The sequence below is a fragment of the Phyllobates terribilis genome, unplaced genomic scaffold, assembly GCF_046119375.1.
Source record: "Phyllobates terribilis strain yellow unplaced genomic scaffold, ASM4611937v1 Scaffold_2__4_contigs__length_985480577, whole genome shotgun sequence".
Lineage (NCBI taxonomy): Eukaryota > Metazoa > Chordata > Amphibia > Anura > Dendrobatidae > Phyllobates > Phyllobates terribilis.
This window is the reverse complement of record NW_027362762.1, coordinates 345,113,612-345,133,435: the sequence shown is the minus strand read 5'-3', so window position 1 is coordinate 345,133,435 and position 19,824 is coordinate 345,113,612. Positions and strand designations below refer to the sequence as shown.

At 40.8% G+C, this 19,824-nt stretch overlaps 1 protein-coding gene across 1 annotated transcript in view; it reads left to right on the top strand.

The window, feature by feature from the left end:
* Positions 1-14,786, top strand: part of IFT57 (intraflagellar transport 57) — a 46,427-nt gene extending 31,641 nt beyond the window's left edge. The window contains exons 11-12 of the mRNA XM_073664608.1: positions 11,506-11,572; positions 13,874-14,786. Coding sequence (XP_073520709.1) covers positions 11,506-11,572; positions 13,874-14,052 — 246 coding nt within the window. The 3' untranslated portion in view covers positions 14,053-14,786. The remainder of the gene's footprint in view (positions 1-11,505; positions 11,573-13,873) is intronic.
* The last annotated feature ends 5,038 nt before the right edge of the window (positions 14,787-19,824 follow it).

The following is a 19,824-nucleotide window of genomic DNA, read 5'->3' as shown; positions in this document are numbered from 1 at the left end:
ATCTACCATAGGCATAGGTACAGACAAATATGACTAAAAATCTACCATAGGCATAGGTACAGACAAATATGACTAAAAAATCTACCATAGGCATAGGTACAGACAAATATGACTAAACAATCTACCATAGGCATAGGTACAGACAAATATGACTAAACAATCTACCATAGGCATAGGTACAGACAAATATGACTAAAAATCTACCATAGGCATAGGTACAGACAAATATGACTAAAAAATCTACCATAGGCATAGGCACAGACAAATATGACTAAAAATCTACCATAGGCATAGGTACAGACAAATATGACTAAAAATCTACCATAGGCATAGGTACAGACAAATATGACTAAAAAATCTACCATAGGCATAGGTACAGACAAATATGACTAAAAATCTACCATAGGCATAGGTACAGACAAATATGACTAAAAATCTACCATAGGCATAGGTACAGACAAATATGACTAAAAAATCTACCATAGGCATAGGTACAGACAAATATGACTAAAAAATCTACCATAGGCATAGGTATAGACAAATATGACTAAAAAATCTACCATAGGCATAGGTACAGACAAATATGACTAAACAATCTACCATAGGCATAGGTACAGACAAATATGACTAAAAAATCTACCATAGGCATAGGTACAGACAAATATGACTAAACAATCTACCATAGGCATAGGTACAGACAAATATGACTAAAAAATCTACCATAGGCATAGGTACAGACAAATATGACTAAACAATCTACCATAGGCATAGGTACAGACAAATATGACTAAACAATCTACCATAGGCATAGGTACAGACAAATATGACTAAAAAATCTACCATAGGCATAGGTACATTCAAATATGACTAAACAATCTACCATAGGCATAGGTACAGACAAATATGACTAAACAATCTACCATAGGCATAGGTACAGACAAATATGACTAAAAAATCTACCATAGGCATAGGTACAGACAAATATGACTAAAAAATCTACCATAGGCATAGGTACAGACAAATATGACTAAACAATCTACCATAGGCATAGGTACAGACAAATATGACTAAAAAATCTACCATAGGCATAGGTACATTCAAATATGACTAAACAATCTACCATAGGCATAGGTACAGACAAATATGACTAAAAAATCTACCATAGGCATAGGTACAGACAAATATGACTAAAAAATCTACCATAGGCATAGGTACAGACAAATATGACTAAAAAATCTACCATAGGCATAGGTACATTCAAATATGACTAAACAATCTACCATAGGCATAGGCATAGGTACAGACAAATATGACTAAAAAATCTACCATAGGCATAGGTACAGACAAATATGACTAAAAAATCTACCATAGGCATAGGCACAGACAAATATGACTAAACAATCTACCATAGGCATAGGTACAGACAAATATGACTAAAAAATCTACCATAGGCATAGGTACAGACAAATATGACACATAGGGTTTTAGTATTTTCTGTGACCAGTTCGTGCATTATTATTTGAATACCCTATTTCTCAGATTCATTGGGGCACACAGGAAGCATGGGTTGGGTTGTATGCTGCCACCTGGAGGTTGACACTAAGAATTCATCTTGGGGGAAAAAAAGCTGACTCCTCCCCAACACTCCAGCTGACACCCAGCTATTCAGTTTAGCTTAGTGTCACGTTGGAAGCAGACATGGGTCTGAGTTTCAGACCTGTCTTTGCCTTGGATTTATTAGGTTAGGAATTATACTTTCTCTTTTTTTTCCCTTTTAGGATAGATAACAGAGCGGATTGATGCTGTTCTATTGCATCCCGCGGAGTGATGAATAGTACAGCCTGTAAGTGGTCCGCCTGTATCCTCTCTCATCGGGATGGCAGCACTTTGTACCTCGACACAGCTGGTGATCAGGTATCTTGGTTCTTTAGCCTTTTGACTCCTGTCTTCTCCATATCATAGCACGTTGCATGGAGGAGAAGATGGAGCCTGGACTTCCAGACACTTAGCCACAGGATTAAGCCTCTTCAGGACAGTTAAATATGTCCCTTGCTGCGATCATGCTTTGCGCTTGCTCCCTTGTGCACGCTTTGACGAGTCTTCTGCGTTCCAGCGTTGTTCTGGCATCTGGGCCCTGGCTGGACACTTGTATAAATGCCCTCTCCTAAGGTCACGGATCTCCCTGCATCCTGATTCGGTACCCTCTCCTCCCCTGGATCTTCAATAGGTCCGTTATGTCCTCAATACAGGGTCCCTCCTTTCCCCTACCGGGTCTTCCCTCAGGTTGGTGCGGCATTCTCAGGGCTTCCAGCAGAGCTGGGACTCTTAAATAAACCCTCGGCTTTCCTGTGGCAAAACTGTCTGCAACAGGCCACACCCCCTCCACTTGTCAATCAGAGCGGCCGACGAACTCTAATCAGCCATTCAGAGTGGCCGACAAATTCCTTTCAGCCAGCCAACCAGCACAGTCATTGGGCTTCCGTCTGCTGGAAGATCCGCCTCTTTTGTTTCCTGTGGACTGAGCGGTACAAATTTCCTGGAGTCTTTTACCAGGGCTTTTTGCAGTGGACGCTGGCAACGTCTCCTTGGCTCTGCACTGCGTCCGTCAGCAGTCAAACTACGCAGCTATTGGGCTGCACTTTCACGGCTGCCATATAGTCTCCGCTCACGGCTTCACCTCAAGCCAGTGGCCCACCACTGTCCACCCATCAGCTAAACATAATCACCCTCTTGGACCACGTCAGCTGTTGGTTGGCCGGGCGCCCAACACTAGCAGTAGCCCAGCAACTCTATCACTCCTATCAGGTCCAACCCTAGTAAATATCGCGCTCGCCTGCCCTGGTTAGCTTCATGTAAGATTGGGTTTTCATCGGTTTAATCCGTGGTGATTTACACCGGTGGCATCAACCATTCTGTCGACGCCTAGTTTGGTGCCACCCATATTGAGAGTGCACCCCCCCTCCTAAATGCCGTATCTTTGCCTCAGTCGGAGGTTGAGTTTGTCAGGGTGTCCCTTGTTCATGGTTATGGTTGTGAAGCATCTAACAATTTCCTCACTGTCCCTGGTACCACCTCCCAGAATCAGTCAGACCCACCAAGTGAGTCCGTACTGCCGGGCAAAGCCCGCAGAGGACTATGCAACCCAGATGCTTCTCTGACTACCTTCCTAAGTGGCTCAGACCTACCAGCTAACACCTCTCAATCCAGCAAATCCCGCAGAGGACCACACCCATATGCGACTCTGACCACTTTCTAGTGCTAATCAGATCCTCTAGATGACGCATCACAGCCAGGCGTATTCTGCAGGTGAACCTGCAAACTGTACGCTATTTGACCACCTTCCACAGCAGGTAAAGTGGCGCATTGCATCTAGCAGATACCACTTTGTTGGTCAGTGTGCAGACACGTACCAATGGTTACTCTTACTTCGACACCCATTCAGACCCCTCAGTAGGGTGTACTTCACAGGTGATTGACAGGTCTCTGACCTCGTCCTAGGTGAGAGTCAGGCCTATCAACAGAGAATTCCCGGTTTGGTGACGTCGCAGAGTTCTGTGCGTTTCTCTAACTTTCAGCTAGAATCTTTCTCTGAAAGAGAGCTTGTAGTTTAGTGCATCCCTCAAACAGTCAAGGTAGCCCTGTTCCAGCATTTCGTGCTGAAGGAGGATAGCTCCTGTTTGGTTATTGTTTCCAACCTTTAGCAGGTACATTTCCTTTAATTCTAGAGGCAGGGGTTTCTGCCTCACTCAGCTAGTTTTTTTTAGTTTGCAATGGTGATGCTGGCAGGTCACACTTGTATAGGCTTCGTCAGACAGTAGGAGTCCTTTGTTTGTGGTTTCTTAGACCATTGAATAGATACTCCGGTATTGAAGCTCCCTGAGCCTAAGAGACAGTCTGACCTTCTTGCCAGTGGGCTGCACTTTTTCAGGTAGCTCCCAGATTTTCTGCCCTTTAGGATGCTTCGTCCCTGTGTAGGGTGCCACTTTAGACTCATTGAATGGCTATTAAAGTCTCCTCTTTAGGTGTTTAGTTCAATAGTTTTGTTCATACCTTATGATATCTCGGTCCCAAGGGTGGTCTCCATGTTATCCTAGCTTTTTCACCTACACCTGGCTGGATGAGAATACTAGCAGTGCTTCCATCTTTTCACCTAGGGGATCAATGGTCAGGTCCATCTCTTTTGAGGCTTAGCTTTTGTTCTGTTGCCTGGACCACTAAGGTGTTTGGAGATTTTGCGCCTCTAACAGTCTCCCAAGAAGCCTACCTCCTCCACTAGCGTTTCCGCTGGCAGTTGACGGAGCGGAGTTCAAGGCTTTTTTAGATTCCAGGGGAATCTTGGTCTTTCCCTATCAGGGCAGGATTCTTCTTCCTTAGATTGGTCTGAAAATTTGGAATGCCTGCTAAGCTCAGGATTTTTAAGTTTGAGTCCAGAATTGATGTTATTCAATGCCGATGCCCTGGGCACCACATATAGCATCGAGATAGATCTTTCGCAATAGTCTCCTTTTCTACCTGATTTCTTGGCCACTTAATTTACCAGCAGGACTGTACGGTCTACTGGTTGGAAGGCTTTGGGCCTTTCTGACCTTGTCTAAGGATTAGGCAATATGGGCCTTAGATGTCATATTTCTACGATTTCATTTAGAAAGCCCCTTTTCCATTGGTGAAAACCTATCAACAGCACTTCTGTGGCAATATCCTCCTTTTTAATTTTTTAATTTTTGCATGCTGGTCTTGAGCCATGGTTGACTCTCAAGAGCTAGGTTATCTTTGTCTGGCAGATAGGCCATAGGTCAGGAATGCCTGCCTAGGCAGGGCAAACTCAGGGCCATCATATTGACCCCCATCCGCCTAGATCTGGGGGACGTCTAGTTGGTCTTGGATGCCCTTCAGTCCTCTTCTTTTGTGCCGATTTAGAAATCTCTCCATTTCAGCTTTCCAGCAGGGTGCTTGTTTTCCTCTTTAGCGATCTCACCTGTGTTTTCTTCTCCAGGACAAAGTGGTCTTCAGCACCACCTTTCTACTTAGCGTGATCTCCGCCTTTCACCTTAATGAGGAGCTTACTGTCCTTCTGTTAAGCACTTCTCTCATCTTCCTGAGCGATTCTTACACAATGTGGTTTAGATGTTCGGATGCCTCATTGGTCATTGCGGTATGTTCTTGCAGAAGTTAGAGTGCTTCTATGGCTACCATTGTTCACTGGTTTAGATCTGCCAATGTGGACAATCGGACTAAGTTAGGGCGTTGGTCGCTTCCCACGTGTGGTAGAAGCCTCTTGGATCATACACTTCCAGGCATCTCTTATTCTGTTTCAGTGCATGCAAGTCATACAACAGGCGGCTGTTACTCGGGTAGTAACCTGCCGGATTGCTATTCTTCCTTCTGCAGTACGTGTATTAGTTTTACCAACTCAGGGACTGCCTTAGTGATGTTCCATGTTGTCCTCCTCTGTATTGATTACCCTGCAGAGTTTAGTGTCATCTGCAAATATTGAAATACTACTCTGTATGCCCCCTACAAGGTCATTAATAAATATGTTAAAAAGAAGCGGGCCCAATACTGACCCCTGTGGTACCCCACTGTTAACTGAGACCCAGTCTGAGTGTGTTCCATTAATAAGATTTTTGGTACTGTCTGAAAAATCTCTTTCTTGTAGCTTTCATTGAGGGATACAGCACCTTCCCTTATTGGTGGAGTCTTGGTTTTGCTCCCCTCATTGCTCTTGCACAAACTGATTAGCTGGGTGTCAGCTGGCCAGGTGTAGTCTGTTGGGGAGGTTGAGGAGGGGGGTTTCAGCTTTTTTTCTAAGATGTACTCTTAGTGTCGGCCTCCAGGTGGCAGCATAGAACCTATGCATCCTTTTGTTACCCAATGACGGCTATGAGAAAGAGATATTACTGTGAGTACCAAAAATCTTCATTTATGTATTATAATAATGGCTGGGCCATACATGACAAGCAGTTTTTACCTTTTGTGTCCCCACCTTAATTTCCTGATAGATTGTATGCTTGCAAGCATGGTCCTCACTCCTCCTGTTATTGTTGAATTTTGTGTTACTCCGTAATGTCTTATATTGTCTGTACATGTGCTGCTGAATATGTTGGTGCTCTATAAATAAAGATTATTATTATAGAGTGGGTACGGAAAGTATTCAGACATCTTTAAATTTTTCACTCTGTTTCATTGCAGCCATTTGGCTAATTCTAAAGTTCATTTTTTTCTCATTAAAGTATACCCTGCACCCTATCTTGACTGAAAAACAAAACAGAAATGTAGAAATTTTTTCAAATTTATTAAAAAAGAAAAACTGAAATATCACATGGTCATAAGTATTCAGACCCTTTGCTCAGTATTGAGTAGAAGCACCCTTTTGCGCTAGTACAGCCATGAGTCTTCTTGGGAATGATGTAACAAGTTTTTCACACCTGGATTTGGGGATCCTCTGTCAGTCTTCCTTGCAGATCCTCTCCAGTTCCGTCAGGTTGGATGGTGAACGTTGGTGGACAGCCATTTTCAGGTCTCTCCAGAGATGCTCAATTGGGTTTAGGTCAGGGTCTGGCTGGGCCAGTCAACAATGGTCACAGAGTTGTTCTGAAGCCACTCCTTTGTTAATTTTGCAGTGTGCTTAGGGTCATTGTCTTGTTGGAAGGTGAACCTTCGGCCAAGTCTGAGGTTCAGAGCACTCTGGAAGAGGTTTTCATCCAGGATATCTCTGTACTTGGCCACATTCATGTTTCCTTCAATTGCAACCAGTTATCCTGTCCCTGCAACTGACAAACACCCCCATAGCATGATGCTGCCACCACCATGTTTCACTGTTGGGATTGTATTGGGCAGGTGGTGAGCAGTGCCTGGTTTTCTCCACACATACTGCTTAGAATTATCACCAAAAATTTCTATCTTCGCTTCATCAGACCCGAGAATCTTATTTCTCATAGTCTGGGAGACCTTCATGTGTTTTTGAGCAAACTCTATGTGGGTTTTCATATGTCTTGCACTGAGGCGAGGCCTCCGTCGGGCCACTCTGCCATAAAGGCCCGACTGGTGGAGGGCTGCAGAAATAGTTGACTTTGTGGAACTTTCTCCCATCTCCTTACTGCATCTCTGGAGCTCAGCCCCAGTGATCTTGGGATTCTTCTTTACCTCGCTCACCAAGGCTCTTCTCCCACGATTGCTCAGTTTGGCTGGACGGCCAGGTCTAGGAAGACTTATGGTGGTCCCAAAATTTTTGCATTTAAGGATTATGGAGGCCACTGTGCTCTTAAGAAACTTGAGTACTGAAGAAATTCTTTTGTAACCTTGGCCAGATCTGTGACTTGCCACAATTTTGTCTCTGAGCTCCTTGTGCAGTTCCTTTGAGCTCATGATTCTCATTTGGTCTGACATGCACTGTGAGCGGGGTGGTCTTATATAGACTGGTGTGTGCCTTTCCAAATCAAGTCCTGTCAGTTTAATTAAACATTGCTGGACTCCAATGAAGGAGTAGAACCATCTCAAGGAGGATCACAAGGAAATGGACAGCATGTGACTTAAATATGAGTGTCTGAGCAAAGGGTCTGAATACTTATGACCATGTGATATTTCAGTTTTTCTTTTTAAATAAATTTGCAAAAATTTCTACATTTGTTTTGTTTTTCAGTCAAGATGGGGTGCAGAGTGTACTATAATGAGGAAAAAAATGAACTTTTTAGAATTTACCAAATGGCTGCAATGAAACAAAGAGTGAAAAATTTAAAGGGGTCTGAATACTTTCCATACCCACTGTATATGATAGGTATGACATGCATGTTGCATTATATTATATTATTGTAGTAAAATATAAAGTTGGAGTATTTGTTTCTGGTTTGACACAAATCTAGTTGTATTTCACATAGGAGCATGACAAATAGCATAGCGCAGTTCTCTCAGCCTTTGATGGTTTACTAAATCTCTTACGCATGAAAGATATGAATACGCTGGACCTGGTCTTCTCCCGGTTCTGCTCAGTGTATGATTTTACTAACTCCCTTTTCCCGTTCTTTAACCAGAACCTTCTTTTTTTCTCTGTCAAAAGCTGTCATGCCACTGAGGATACCCCCACTTACCACACATACAGAAATCTTTGTGCTATCAATATCCAACAGCTTATGAACAATCTACAGTCATATTTAGCTCCAATCTCCTTCTTCTCTTCTCTTCTCCTGTCCACATTTAGCATTGTCACAATATAATAAGACATTGGAAAGTGCCCTGCATGAAGCAGCACCTGCTGCACACAGAACGAGCCGATACAGATGACAGCAACCCTGGCACACAATGCAAAATGGAGAAAATCACTTCCATCAGAAGATCTGCCCAAACAAACCTACTTCACCACCCTCATCACATCACAATCTGACAATCCAAAACAACTGTTCAAAGTTTTCCATTCCCTCCTGAGCCCTAAAGTACAGGCCCCTGTCAACAACCTCAGGGCTGACTAACTGGCCACTTATTTCCAAGAAAAAGATTAACCATATCCGTTAGGACATTTTCATCCAGTCTCCTCACAGCTTGGATCCCCTTTTCTCCTTCACCACAAGTTCACTTTCCACCTCTGAAGCTGTCACAGAAGAACAAGTTACCGGGCTTTTCGCCCTACAACCTGCACCACTTCCCCTATTTTCTAACATCTCCTTCAGTCCCTCTCCCCAACTATCACTATCCACCTAACTAAAATATTTAACATCTCTTTCTTTCTGAATCTTTCCCTCCTTTTTCAAGCATGCCGTCATAACCCCTTTACTAAGAATACCATCCTTCTACCAGAACTGCACTACTAACTACAGACCTGTCTCTAATCTCCCCTTTATCGCTAAACTCCTGGAACGTTTAGTCCACTCTTGTCTAATTATCACAAATAATTCTCTTCTTGACCCATTACAGTTCTGTTTCCATTCTTTACACTACAGAAACGGCTCTTTTTAAAGTTTATAATGATCTTTTAACGGCTAAATCTAATGGTCACTACTCCCTTCTGAGTCTCATGAATCTCTTTGCTGCATTTGACACTGTGGACCACCAGCTCCTCCTCACTGTGCTCCGCTCTCTTGGTTCTCCTCCTACCTCTCTGACAGCTCTTTCACAGTATGGTTTGTCAGTTCTTCATCCTCTCCTCTTCCCATTACTGTCAGGGTTCCACAAGGTCCCAGACCCCTACTCTTTTCTTTATACACTGCCCCTATTGAACAAACCATCAGCAGATTTGGTTTCCAGTACCATCTCTATGTTGATGACACCCAATTATACACATCAACTCCTAACATCATTCCCCACCTTATTACAAAATACCAGGGATTGTCTGTTTGCTTTTTCTAACACCATGTCCTCCTTCTATTTGAAACTGAATCTCGCAAAAACATAACTTCTTGTGTTTCCTCCTCTACTAACCTACCCATACCCAATATTGCAATTTTCTTGGGTGCTTCAACCATAAGTCCCAAGCAGCACACTTGCTTTTTTAAAAACACATCTCTTTAGACAGACCTAACACCTCACTTCACTAATCTAACTCTTCAATGTTCCTGCATTCTAAATTTTACTCAGAATCTGGTCCTCCTATTCCTCTGTCTCCACATCCTCCATGCACCCAATAGCATTTGGTAAATGTACTTAGACAGATCCTGGCTGACAACCGGATCATCCAGCTTTAAACCCCTATTTGTTATAATAATGATAAGCACTTATTACCTATTGTCGCGCCCCCCCCCCCCCCCCTCCATTTCCTTATACAGTCATGGTCGAAAGTTTTGACACACTTGAAATTGTTCCAAAAAATGAAGTATTTCTCCCATAAAATTATTGCAATTGCACATGTTTTGTTGTACATGTATCTTTAATTTGTGTGTATTGAAACAACACAAAAAACAGAGAATAAAGGCAAATTGGACATAATTTCACACACAATCCCCAGAATGGGCTGGACAAAATTATTGGCACCTTTCCAAAATTGTGGGTAAACAACTTTGTTTCTAGCATGTGATGCTTGTTCAAACTCACCTGTGGCAGGTAACCGGTATAGGCAATATGAAAATCACACCTGAAACCACATAAAAAGGGGAGAAGTTGACTCAATCTTTGCATTGTGTGTCTGTGTGTGTCACATTATTTGTGGAGAATGGAAAGGGGAGAAGAGAACTGAGAACCAAAATTGTTGAAAAATATCAACAATCTCAAGATTACAAGTCCATCTCCAGGGATCTTGATGTTCCTTTGTCGACGGTGTGCAACATGATCAAGAAGTTTACAGTCCATGGCACTGTAGCTAATCTCCCTGGACGTGGACGGCAGAGAAAAATTAATGAAAGGTTGCAACGCAAGGTAGTCTGGATGGTGGATAAGCAGCGCCAATCAAGTTCCAAAGAACTTCAAGCTGTCCTGAGGCTCAGGGTGCACCAGTGTCAGTGCGAACTATCCATCGACATTTGAATGAAATGAAACACTATGGAAGGAGACCCAGTAGGACTCCACTACTGATACAGACATAAAAAGCTAGACTGCCATTTGCCAAAATGTACGTGAATAAGCCAAAATCCTTTGGGGAAATCTTCTTGTGGACAGATGAGACCAATATGCAGTTTTTGGTAAAGCACATCATTCTACTGTTTACCTAAAACAGAATGAGGCCTACAAAGAAGAGAACACAGTAGCTATAGTCAAATGAGGTTCAAAATATGTTTTGGGGTTGTCTTGCTGCCTCTGGCACTGGGTACCTTGACTGTGTGCAAGGCATCATGAAATCTGAAGATTACCAAAGGATTTTGGGTCGCAATTTAGTGCCCAGTGTCAGCTGGGTTTGCGTCCTAGGTCAATGGTCTTCCAGCAGGGCAAAGAAGCACCCAGAAATAGATGGAAACAAAGCGCTGGAGAGTTCTGAAGTGGCCAGCAATGAGTCCGGATCTAAATCCCATTGAACACTTGTAGAGAGATCTTAAAATTGCTGTTGGGAGAAGGCGCCTTCAAATACGAGAGACCTGGAGCAGTTTGCAGAAGGAGAGCGGTCCAAAATTCCAGTTGAGAGGAGTAAGAAGCTTGTTTATAGGAAGTGATTGATCACAGTTATTTATTCCAAAGGGTGTGCAACCAAGTATTAAGTTGAGGGTGACAACAATTTTGTCCGGCCCATTTTAGGGGTTTTGAATGAAATTATGTCAAATTTGCCTTTTTTTTTCTTTTTTGTGTTGTTCCAATACACACAAAGGAAATAAACGTGTGTATAAGAAAACATGTGTAATTCCAGTAATTTTATGGAAGAAATACTTCATTTTCTGGAACAATTTCAGTTTGACCATGACTGTATATTGTAAGCTTGTGAGCAGGGTCCTCACTCCTCCTGTAACCGAACTATGGGTTTCTTTTGTAATCTCTGTATTGTCTGTATATGTCCCCGCTTAATTGTAAACTGCTGCGGAGTATGTTGATGCTATTATTTAACTAAGAGATATAATTGTAATGCAAAATGGTAACTAGTTCTATATTTATTTTAAGCTAAATGAAGAGTTAGAAAAAGTAAAGCAAGAAATTGAAGAAAAAGGCAGCAGCATTACAGATGGTGGTAAGTGTGCAGGATGATTGACACATCCACTTCTGATTTTTGTTTTTTTTTTGTGTTGAGCAGAGTGACTGATTCACTGGGTCAGAGATAGAGGCCTGATTTGTGCTTGCTTTGTATACAATCCCTGTATGAAGGCCAATCATGGCTCCCAAATGGTAAGAATGTGTGACCGTTTAGTGTTACACTAGTAATTTATCATTAACGGTGTATAATGTTGCATTACAAGAAGTCTGATGTGAGTTGATTCTTACACCTTCCCATAAATCTGCATTTTAGTCAAGAAAATGTATAAGATAGATATTGTTCAAGGTTTGCTTTAATGCACTGCTGGGGCTGGCTCACATGTGTTTTTGCCATGCGTTTCACAGTACCAGCAAAGTAAATGAGATTTCTGAAATCTCATGCATCTATTTCTTTTCTTCCCTTGCAGATTTGAATCTTCAAAGCGTTTTTTTTTTTTTCTCCAAATCTGTTCATGTTACTTCTTTCAGCAATCTTGCAGTGTTTGTCACCCATTTAGACGAATGAGGAAAAAAAACACATAAAAAATTAGCCTATTTTATCTAGCGTTTTTGTCGTTGCACATACTTATATACTATAATCCAGATGCTACGTACTTGGGCAGTGCCAGCAGTTATGTATAACCAAATAAATGGATGATCTGGTAAGTGGTAGGACAGACTTCAAAAGAGGTCTTTGTTATTGGGTATAAAAGGAGTTGTCTGAGAGCCAAAATCATATTTCAATTTCTCACCTTTTAAAGGTAGGCATTATTTTAAATTTATAGTGATTAAAATTTCCCTCTAGTTCTCTAAATACAGGCGCTTCTTGTTCCTTGTAGCCCATGATTGTGGCAGCAGGAATCGGCTTTCAGGGTCAGAAAACATCCTATATACAGTTGCTGTGCTGGTAAATGGAATCTGTTGTTATCTGTTATCAGCCATTTCAGACTCTGGATAGGATGCCTGTAGTAGTCTTTATAGGAATTACTGACAGATTTCTGCCACATTAATGGTTCTATCTTTTCTGTATCTATAGTTAAAAAAACTTGTAGAAACATGTTCTAATGAGCAGCTTTATTAGTTGCATTTTCATAAATGCGGGTGTTAAAGGGAATCTGTCAGCAGGTTTTTGCTATGTAATCTGAAGACAGCAGGAGATAGAGGCTGAAACACAGAATTCAGGGATGTGTCACTTGTCAAAGTGTGTGTGCTGTTTACTAACTGTGAAGGATTTATCACTAAGAGATTAACTTTGCTTGACTACATCAGACCAATAACGCCCCATCCTGTGATAAACAGCGAACTGTCTATAGACACTGTACATGGAGGGCTTGGTGTGGGCGGGGTTAGCTTTCTCAGCTCTGCTTCATTATAAATCTACAAGCTTTGATTTTCTCAGAACTGCTGCACCCAGTTACCTAAGTGATACATCGCTAGATTCAGGGTCTCTTTGCCTACATCAGGCTGCTCTCAGATGAGGTAGCAAAAACCTGCTGACAGATTCCCTTTAAGGCTTGACTGCAGATAAACGTATGTGTTCTTGTGTCCCGGTGAAAGGTGTTGGCTGTACAAGGCCTTGTTGTGTTTGTGAATCTTATATCTTAACAACATGAAACATTAAAAGATAGGATCTGTCAGCATTTCTGACATGTCTTTTGTAGAGAAGACGTGGAAAGTGGCCCTGTGCCTTCTGCTGAGTCCAGACATGTCACCTCTGCTGCCAGTCGATAGCCTCAATGGTGAATCATTGTTCACCCTAGTAGTCAGTGCTTCCGCACCAAACAGGAGCTGAGGAGACTGGTTGGGGAGCTCTGGTAGTGTAGGGACTCGTGCGGCTAGGAATCGGTAAGATGAGTATCATTTATTTCAGTGTTTAACAGCATTTTGAGAAGCTTTTTAGCTACAACCCCAATATTGGGGACATTCTTTGGCTAGAACACAGTTAAAACAATAGAATGAATAAAATATATATTTGTTTAAATAAACTTTAATAAATAAATCCTATAAAAAATACATTTATATACATTCTTCATATCTTAAACATCTTAACATGAACATATTCTTTGAATAAGATCTTATCTGCAGTAACCAGGGGAACTACTAAATGGTGTGATGGAGCGGAGCTGTTTTTTCCATACATTATTTGTATCAGATCGCTGCAGGACCTGGTAACATCAGTGGGGGTTCTGGGTGTTGGATCCCTGCAATCTATTATTGATGATTGACGCTTCTTAAGGATAGACCATCAGTATCATAGTAGTGCAAAACCTCTTTAATCATATTAACCTTTTCTTTGCAGCTCCCCTTGTGAAGATGAAGCAAGCCTTGACAAAGCTGAAGCAGGAGAATGTACAGATGGACATTAGGATTGGGGTGGTGGAGAATACGCTGCTTCAGTCCAAGCTAAAAGAAAAGTCAAACATGACGAGGGACATGCATGCTGCAGTAATTCCAGAATCTTCGATTGGAGACTATTAATTACGAAAAAGCTCTATACACTTATAAATTTAGAAATATATATTCTATACATAAAATCCTCTCTTCCCCCAATCAGCCTATAAAATTCAACGATTTTGTCTGACAGGACAATTATTTTCTGTGATGTCCGGCCATTCACCTTCCCCCAAAATGAAAATACAGCAGCAGGTTTTTTGTATATCACATGCATAGTTTCAGGCTCCAATGGATGATGTGTATATGACGATGTTCTACCCTAAAACTAGTACATAGGCTAGGTACACATTGCATTTGTGCTCCCTGTCGAGCACATACGCTGAAATATTGAGGTATGCACCTGACATTATCAACAGTAAGGATAGCTGCCGGGGCGTCCATCCTCCATTGGGACCCTGCGCTTTCCTTTACGGTTCAGCAAACACTTATGCAAGAGCATACTAGCCAGACAGGGGCTTAAGGAACAGACTTTTGGCCATCAGTAGAATAGATAGACAGCATCCAAACTTCAGCGAAGTAAAAAAATCTTTTTATTCTGCCAAATACAGTGCAACATTTTGACAATACCAATCTTTATCAAGACTTTTGGCCACAGTCTGTTGAATGGGGGCCTGTGGCAATATTACAGTATACGTCAAGAAAAGCTCCCGACTTATACTGTAGGCTAAGTGCACAAAGTATACACTTAGCCTAAGGTACCGTATAGCAGGAGAGGGGAAGCCTTATTCGTAAAACACTATACTGCTTTCTTTTCTGTTTATTTTGGAAGGTTTTAGAAAATGTATTTATTTGGTGTAATCATTTAATTTTGGATGTCATTTTGTAAGTGTTATTAATAAATCTATTTTATATAATGTCTGAATAAAATATTCTTTTTAACCCCAACACGACATGCGCCGTACACATACGGCGCGTGTCGTCTCTCCCCCTTTGATCTGATCAGCTGTGATGTGCTCATGACAGCCGTGATTCACCTGCGGCTGTTAACTTATTAAATGCCGCTATCAATCTTAGACATGACTGTGCCGGAAGCGAGTCACAAACCACAACCATCGGCGCGCCCGTCACATGATTGCGGGCCGCCGATGGGTTGGCATGACAACCTGGGGTCTGCAGGAGAACCCTGTGGTTGTAATGGCCAATCTGCTATGAGCGCCACCCAGCAGTCGGCGTTCATAGCAGATGAGCACTTTTTTCACACATAGCTTTGCTATGTGTAACTCAGATGATCATAGCTTCTAGTCTCCCATGGAGACTATCGAAGCATGTGAAAAGTAGAAAAAAACGTTTTTAAAAATATAAAAAAAATGTAAAAACTATAAAGTTCAAATCACTCCCCTTTCGCTCCATTCAAAATAAAATAAAAAATACACACTTTGTATTGTCGCGTTCAGAATCGGCCGATCTATCAATATATAAAAAGAATTAATCGGATCAGTAAACTGCGAGAAAAAAAATCTAAACGTTGCAATAAAATGCAATAACGGGCGATCAAAATATTGTATTTATCCCAAAATGGAATCATTAAAAACGTCAGCTTGGCGCGCAAAAAATAAGCCCTCACCCGGCCCCAGATCACGAAAAATGGAGACGCTACGGATCTCGGAAAATGGTGCCTTTTTTATTTTATTTTTTTTTTTAACAAACTTTTGGATTTTTTTTTCACTTCTTAAATAAAAAAGAACCTATACATGTTTGGTATCTACAAACTCGTAATGACCTGGAGAATCATAATGGCAGGCCAGTTTTAGCATTTAGTGAACATAGTAAAAAAAACTATTGTGGAATTGCACTTTTTTTTTGCAATTTTACTGCACTTTTGAATTTTTTTCCCTTTTTCCAGTACACGATATGGTAAAACCAATGGTGCCGTTCAAAATTACAACTTGTGCCGCAGAAAATAAGCCGTTACAAGGTCATATTGACTGAAAACTAAAAAAGTTATGGCTCTGGGAAGAAGGGAAGCAAAAAATGAAAGCGCAAAAATGGAAAATGGCTGCAGCGTGAAGGGGTTAATATTACTAAAATACAGAGAATAAAAAATGACTATTTATTTCTTATGTATAGTCACCCTATCTGGTGCTACCTATTTAGACTTACCACTGCACTCACCATGCCACCGTGGAGCCATTTTAAGGGCAGGACGAATGGTACGCCGATCTGAGCAGAAGAGGCAGCGGGAGGTAAACAGAGGGCACCAGGTAGGGTGACTATATATGACAAATGTATACTCGTTTTTCAGCCCCAGGGTGGAGGGATGCTTTAAAGGAGGCCTCTTTATATAGCTTACCCCAAGACAAATTAACATGGGGGGGGGTTCTAGCTTATGATAGGTGGGTGTGTGCTAAACCAGGGGCTTCACATAATCTGCAGTCTCTGTATTTATTGTGTTAATTTATATATAGGTGGATAGAAAATAATAACGTTTGAATTAGGCTGTTGCTGTAACTGGGGAACAACTTGATTCATTAGAATTTTGAGATACTTATCTCCTGTGACTCTTCCATCAAAAAATATTGGTCCTAAAACACCAAAACTTGAAATACCACCCCAAACATTGACACCAGGCTCATTTAGTTGTTGCTCTAATGTTAAATGCATGTTCTCATTATACCAGTAAACACAATTATGTCTGTTAATATGGCCGGATAATTTGAAAGAAGCTTCATCACTCCACATAATGTTATCTAAAATTACTGGATTTTCTTCAATTTCGTTAAGCATAATCTCACTAAATTGCAGCCGCCTGTCTGGATCATCCTCCAATAAACCATGAATTAGACGTGGACGATAAGCTTTCCACCCAATAGATTTCAGGATTCGCATGATAGAAGCTCGTGAAATTCCCAATTCCAAAAAGGCTCTTCTGGTGGACTTTTTTGGACTCTGAACAAATGTTTCAGCAACAAGTTGTTTATTATCTTCTGTACAGACTGTTCTGGGTCGACCAGTTTTTGGAGCACTAAGGATTGAGCCAGTGGCATTGAATTTGTCACGAATGCGGTAAATGGTTTGTCTCTTTGGGTCTTGAGTACTAAATATTTCAACCCAATTTGCTTTAACGGTTTCAGCATTTTGAGATTTCCAATACTCTGTTAAAATCCATTTTCTTTGATCTGTATTTAAATTATTTGCCATTATGTGTTATCTGAATTATCTGAAAAGAAAACAGATTTGGGGGAGATCTATCTGTGAAAACTACATCTGCGAAACTGGTTGCTAAGGGCAAATGAGCCAATCCGTTTTCCAAAGAGTCTGTGAGGAATGAAAAGTGGAATCTGATTGGTTGCTAAGGGCAACTGAGCCAGTTTCACTTTACACCATGTTTGATAAATCTCCCCCTTCATAACCTTATTACACTTTCTGTCCACCTACTTTTGAACCACCCTGTATGTGTATATATATATATATATATATATATATATATATATATATCTATCTGACCCAGACTGGCTTTGCTGTACTAATTAAGTTGTATAGAAACCCACATGAATAAAGTCACTGATCCCCTGGACTACGAGTACTGAGACTCAACAATATTTTTATTTTTGCTTTGCATTTAATGCAGTTTTTATACAGTATTAAGCTCTTCCCATGGGCACACCAAGCGTTCCTCTCTTCAGAAGATCATTTTTCAGTAGAAAGTCCAGGGATATGAACCATGATGTGTGTGAAAAGATTTTTAGATTAAGGACTTAAGCCTTGTTTTGTTAAGATTGGCGTTTTGTACGCCAGCCTTAATGGAGTGAGGCTGGAATAATGTGCGCCAAATTAATTAATGAGGTGCATCCTACAACTGCCGTGTGCCTCCACCAGAAATATTACTACTCCAGAAATGTTAGTACTGTCGGACTCGCATACTTTTGTGGCGTAATTATGCCCCTTTTTTGCTGTAAATTATAATGACTTTGTAAGGTGGGCCAGGCTAGGCCATGCTGCACTCATGCCCATTTTTTTCAAAAAGTTGGCGGAGCTGGTCACGACTGGTGTAACATTTTTACGCAATATAAAGATGGGAAAGAAAAACAATAATGACATTCAAGCAGTTTTACACCAGAAGACATAAGTGATTGATGAATCAGGGCCTTAGTCTCTATTTCTACATAAATACAAATTGAACTCTGTTTTGAAAAGTAATTTTGTTAACCTTATTTCTGTCATAGGATTTAAAATTCCCTTTCACCTTGTTAAGATGCAGAGTTTGTTTTGTTATTAGCAATGTATTATTTTTCTAAGTTAGCTGTATGGCGTCTTGTTTTTTTGCAGGACTATATTTCAGTTGCATCACTTCTCTTATGCAAGGGAAATACAAAAAACAGTTATTGCATTATATTTACTCTGTGGCATAAATAACATTTTACCTTTATTGTAGGACAAGTGATATTTAAAAAATATATATATTTTGTTTCTGTTCAACAAACCATTTTTTTGGGAAGGGTTTGAAAAATAGTAATTTTGATAATGTTTGTTTTTTTACACCATTCACTGTGCATTTCGTATCAATATACAGGTCGTTACAGTTTACCATATATCAGACTTTTTTACTTACAAAACAAAACCACTTTTTTATTTTAAAAAATTGTGCATTCTATAGAGCTCATGAATATGGAGGACTACATGGCAGCAGATTTACTGGTTCTTTAGTGATAATCTCTTGCTGATGAAATGGTGATTTTATCAAATCTACAAGCTGCGGCCCACTACAGGTGCATCTCACAAAATTAGAATATCATCAAAAAGTGAATTTATTTCAGTTCTTCAATACAAAAAGTGAAACTCATATTATATAGAGTCATTACAAACAGAGTGATCTATTTCAAGTGTTTATTTCTGTTAATGTTGATGATTATGACTTACAGCCAATGAAAACACAAAAGTCATTATCTCAGTAAATTAGAATACTTTATAACAACAGCTTGAAAAAATGTTTTTAAAATCCGAAATGTTGGCCTACTGAAATGTATGTAAAGTAAATGCACTCAGTACTTGGTCGGGGCACCTTTTGCATCAATTACTGCATCAATGCGGCATGGCATGGAGGCGATCAGCCTGTGGCACTGCTGAGGTGTTATGGAAGCCCAGGTTGCTTTGATAGCAGCCTTCACCTCGTCTGCATTGTTGGGTTTGGTGTCTCATCTTCCTCTTGACAATACCCCATAGATTCTCTATGGGGTTAAGGTCAGGCGAGTTTGATGGCCAATCAAGCACAGTGATGCTGTTGGTTTTAAACCAGGTATTGGTACTTCTGGCAGTGTGGACAGGTGCCAAGTCCTACTGGAGAATGAAATTATCATCTCCAAAAAGCTTGTCAGCAGAGGGAAGCATGAAGTGCTCTAAAATTTCCTGGTGGACGGCTGCGCTGACTTTGGTCTTGATAAAACACAGTGGACCTACACCAGTAGATGACATGGCTCCCCAAACCATCATTGATTGTGGAAACTTCACACTAGACCTCAAGCAGCTTGGATTGTGGCCTCTCCACTCTTCCTCCAGACTCTAGGACCTTGATTTCCAAATGAAAATTGGAACTCCGGGACCTTGTGGAGTGTGTCATTGATTGCCTTCTGGACATCAGTCAAGTCAGCAGTCTTCCCCTTGATTGTGGAGCTTACTGAAACAGACTAAGGGACCTTTTTAAACGCTTAGGAAGCCTTTGCAGGTGTTTATTGTTAGTTATTCTAATTTACTGAGATAATGACTTTTGTGTTTTCATTGGCTATAAGCCATAATCATCAACATTAACAGAAATAAACTCTTGAAATAGATCACTCTGCTTGTAATGACTCTATATAAAAT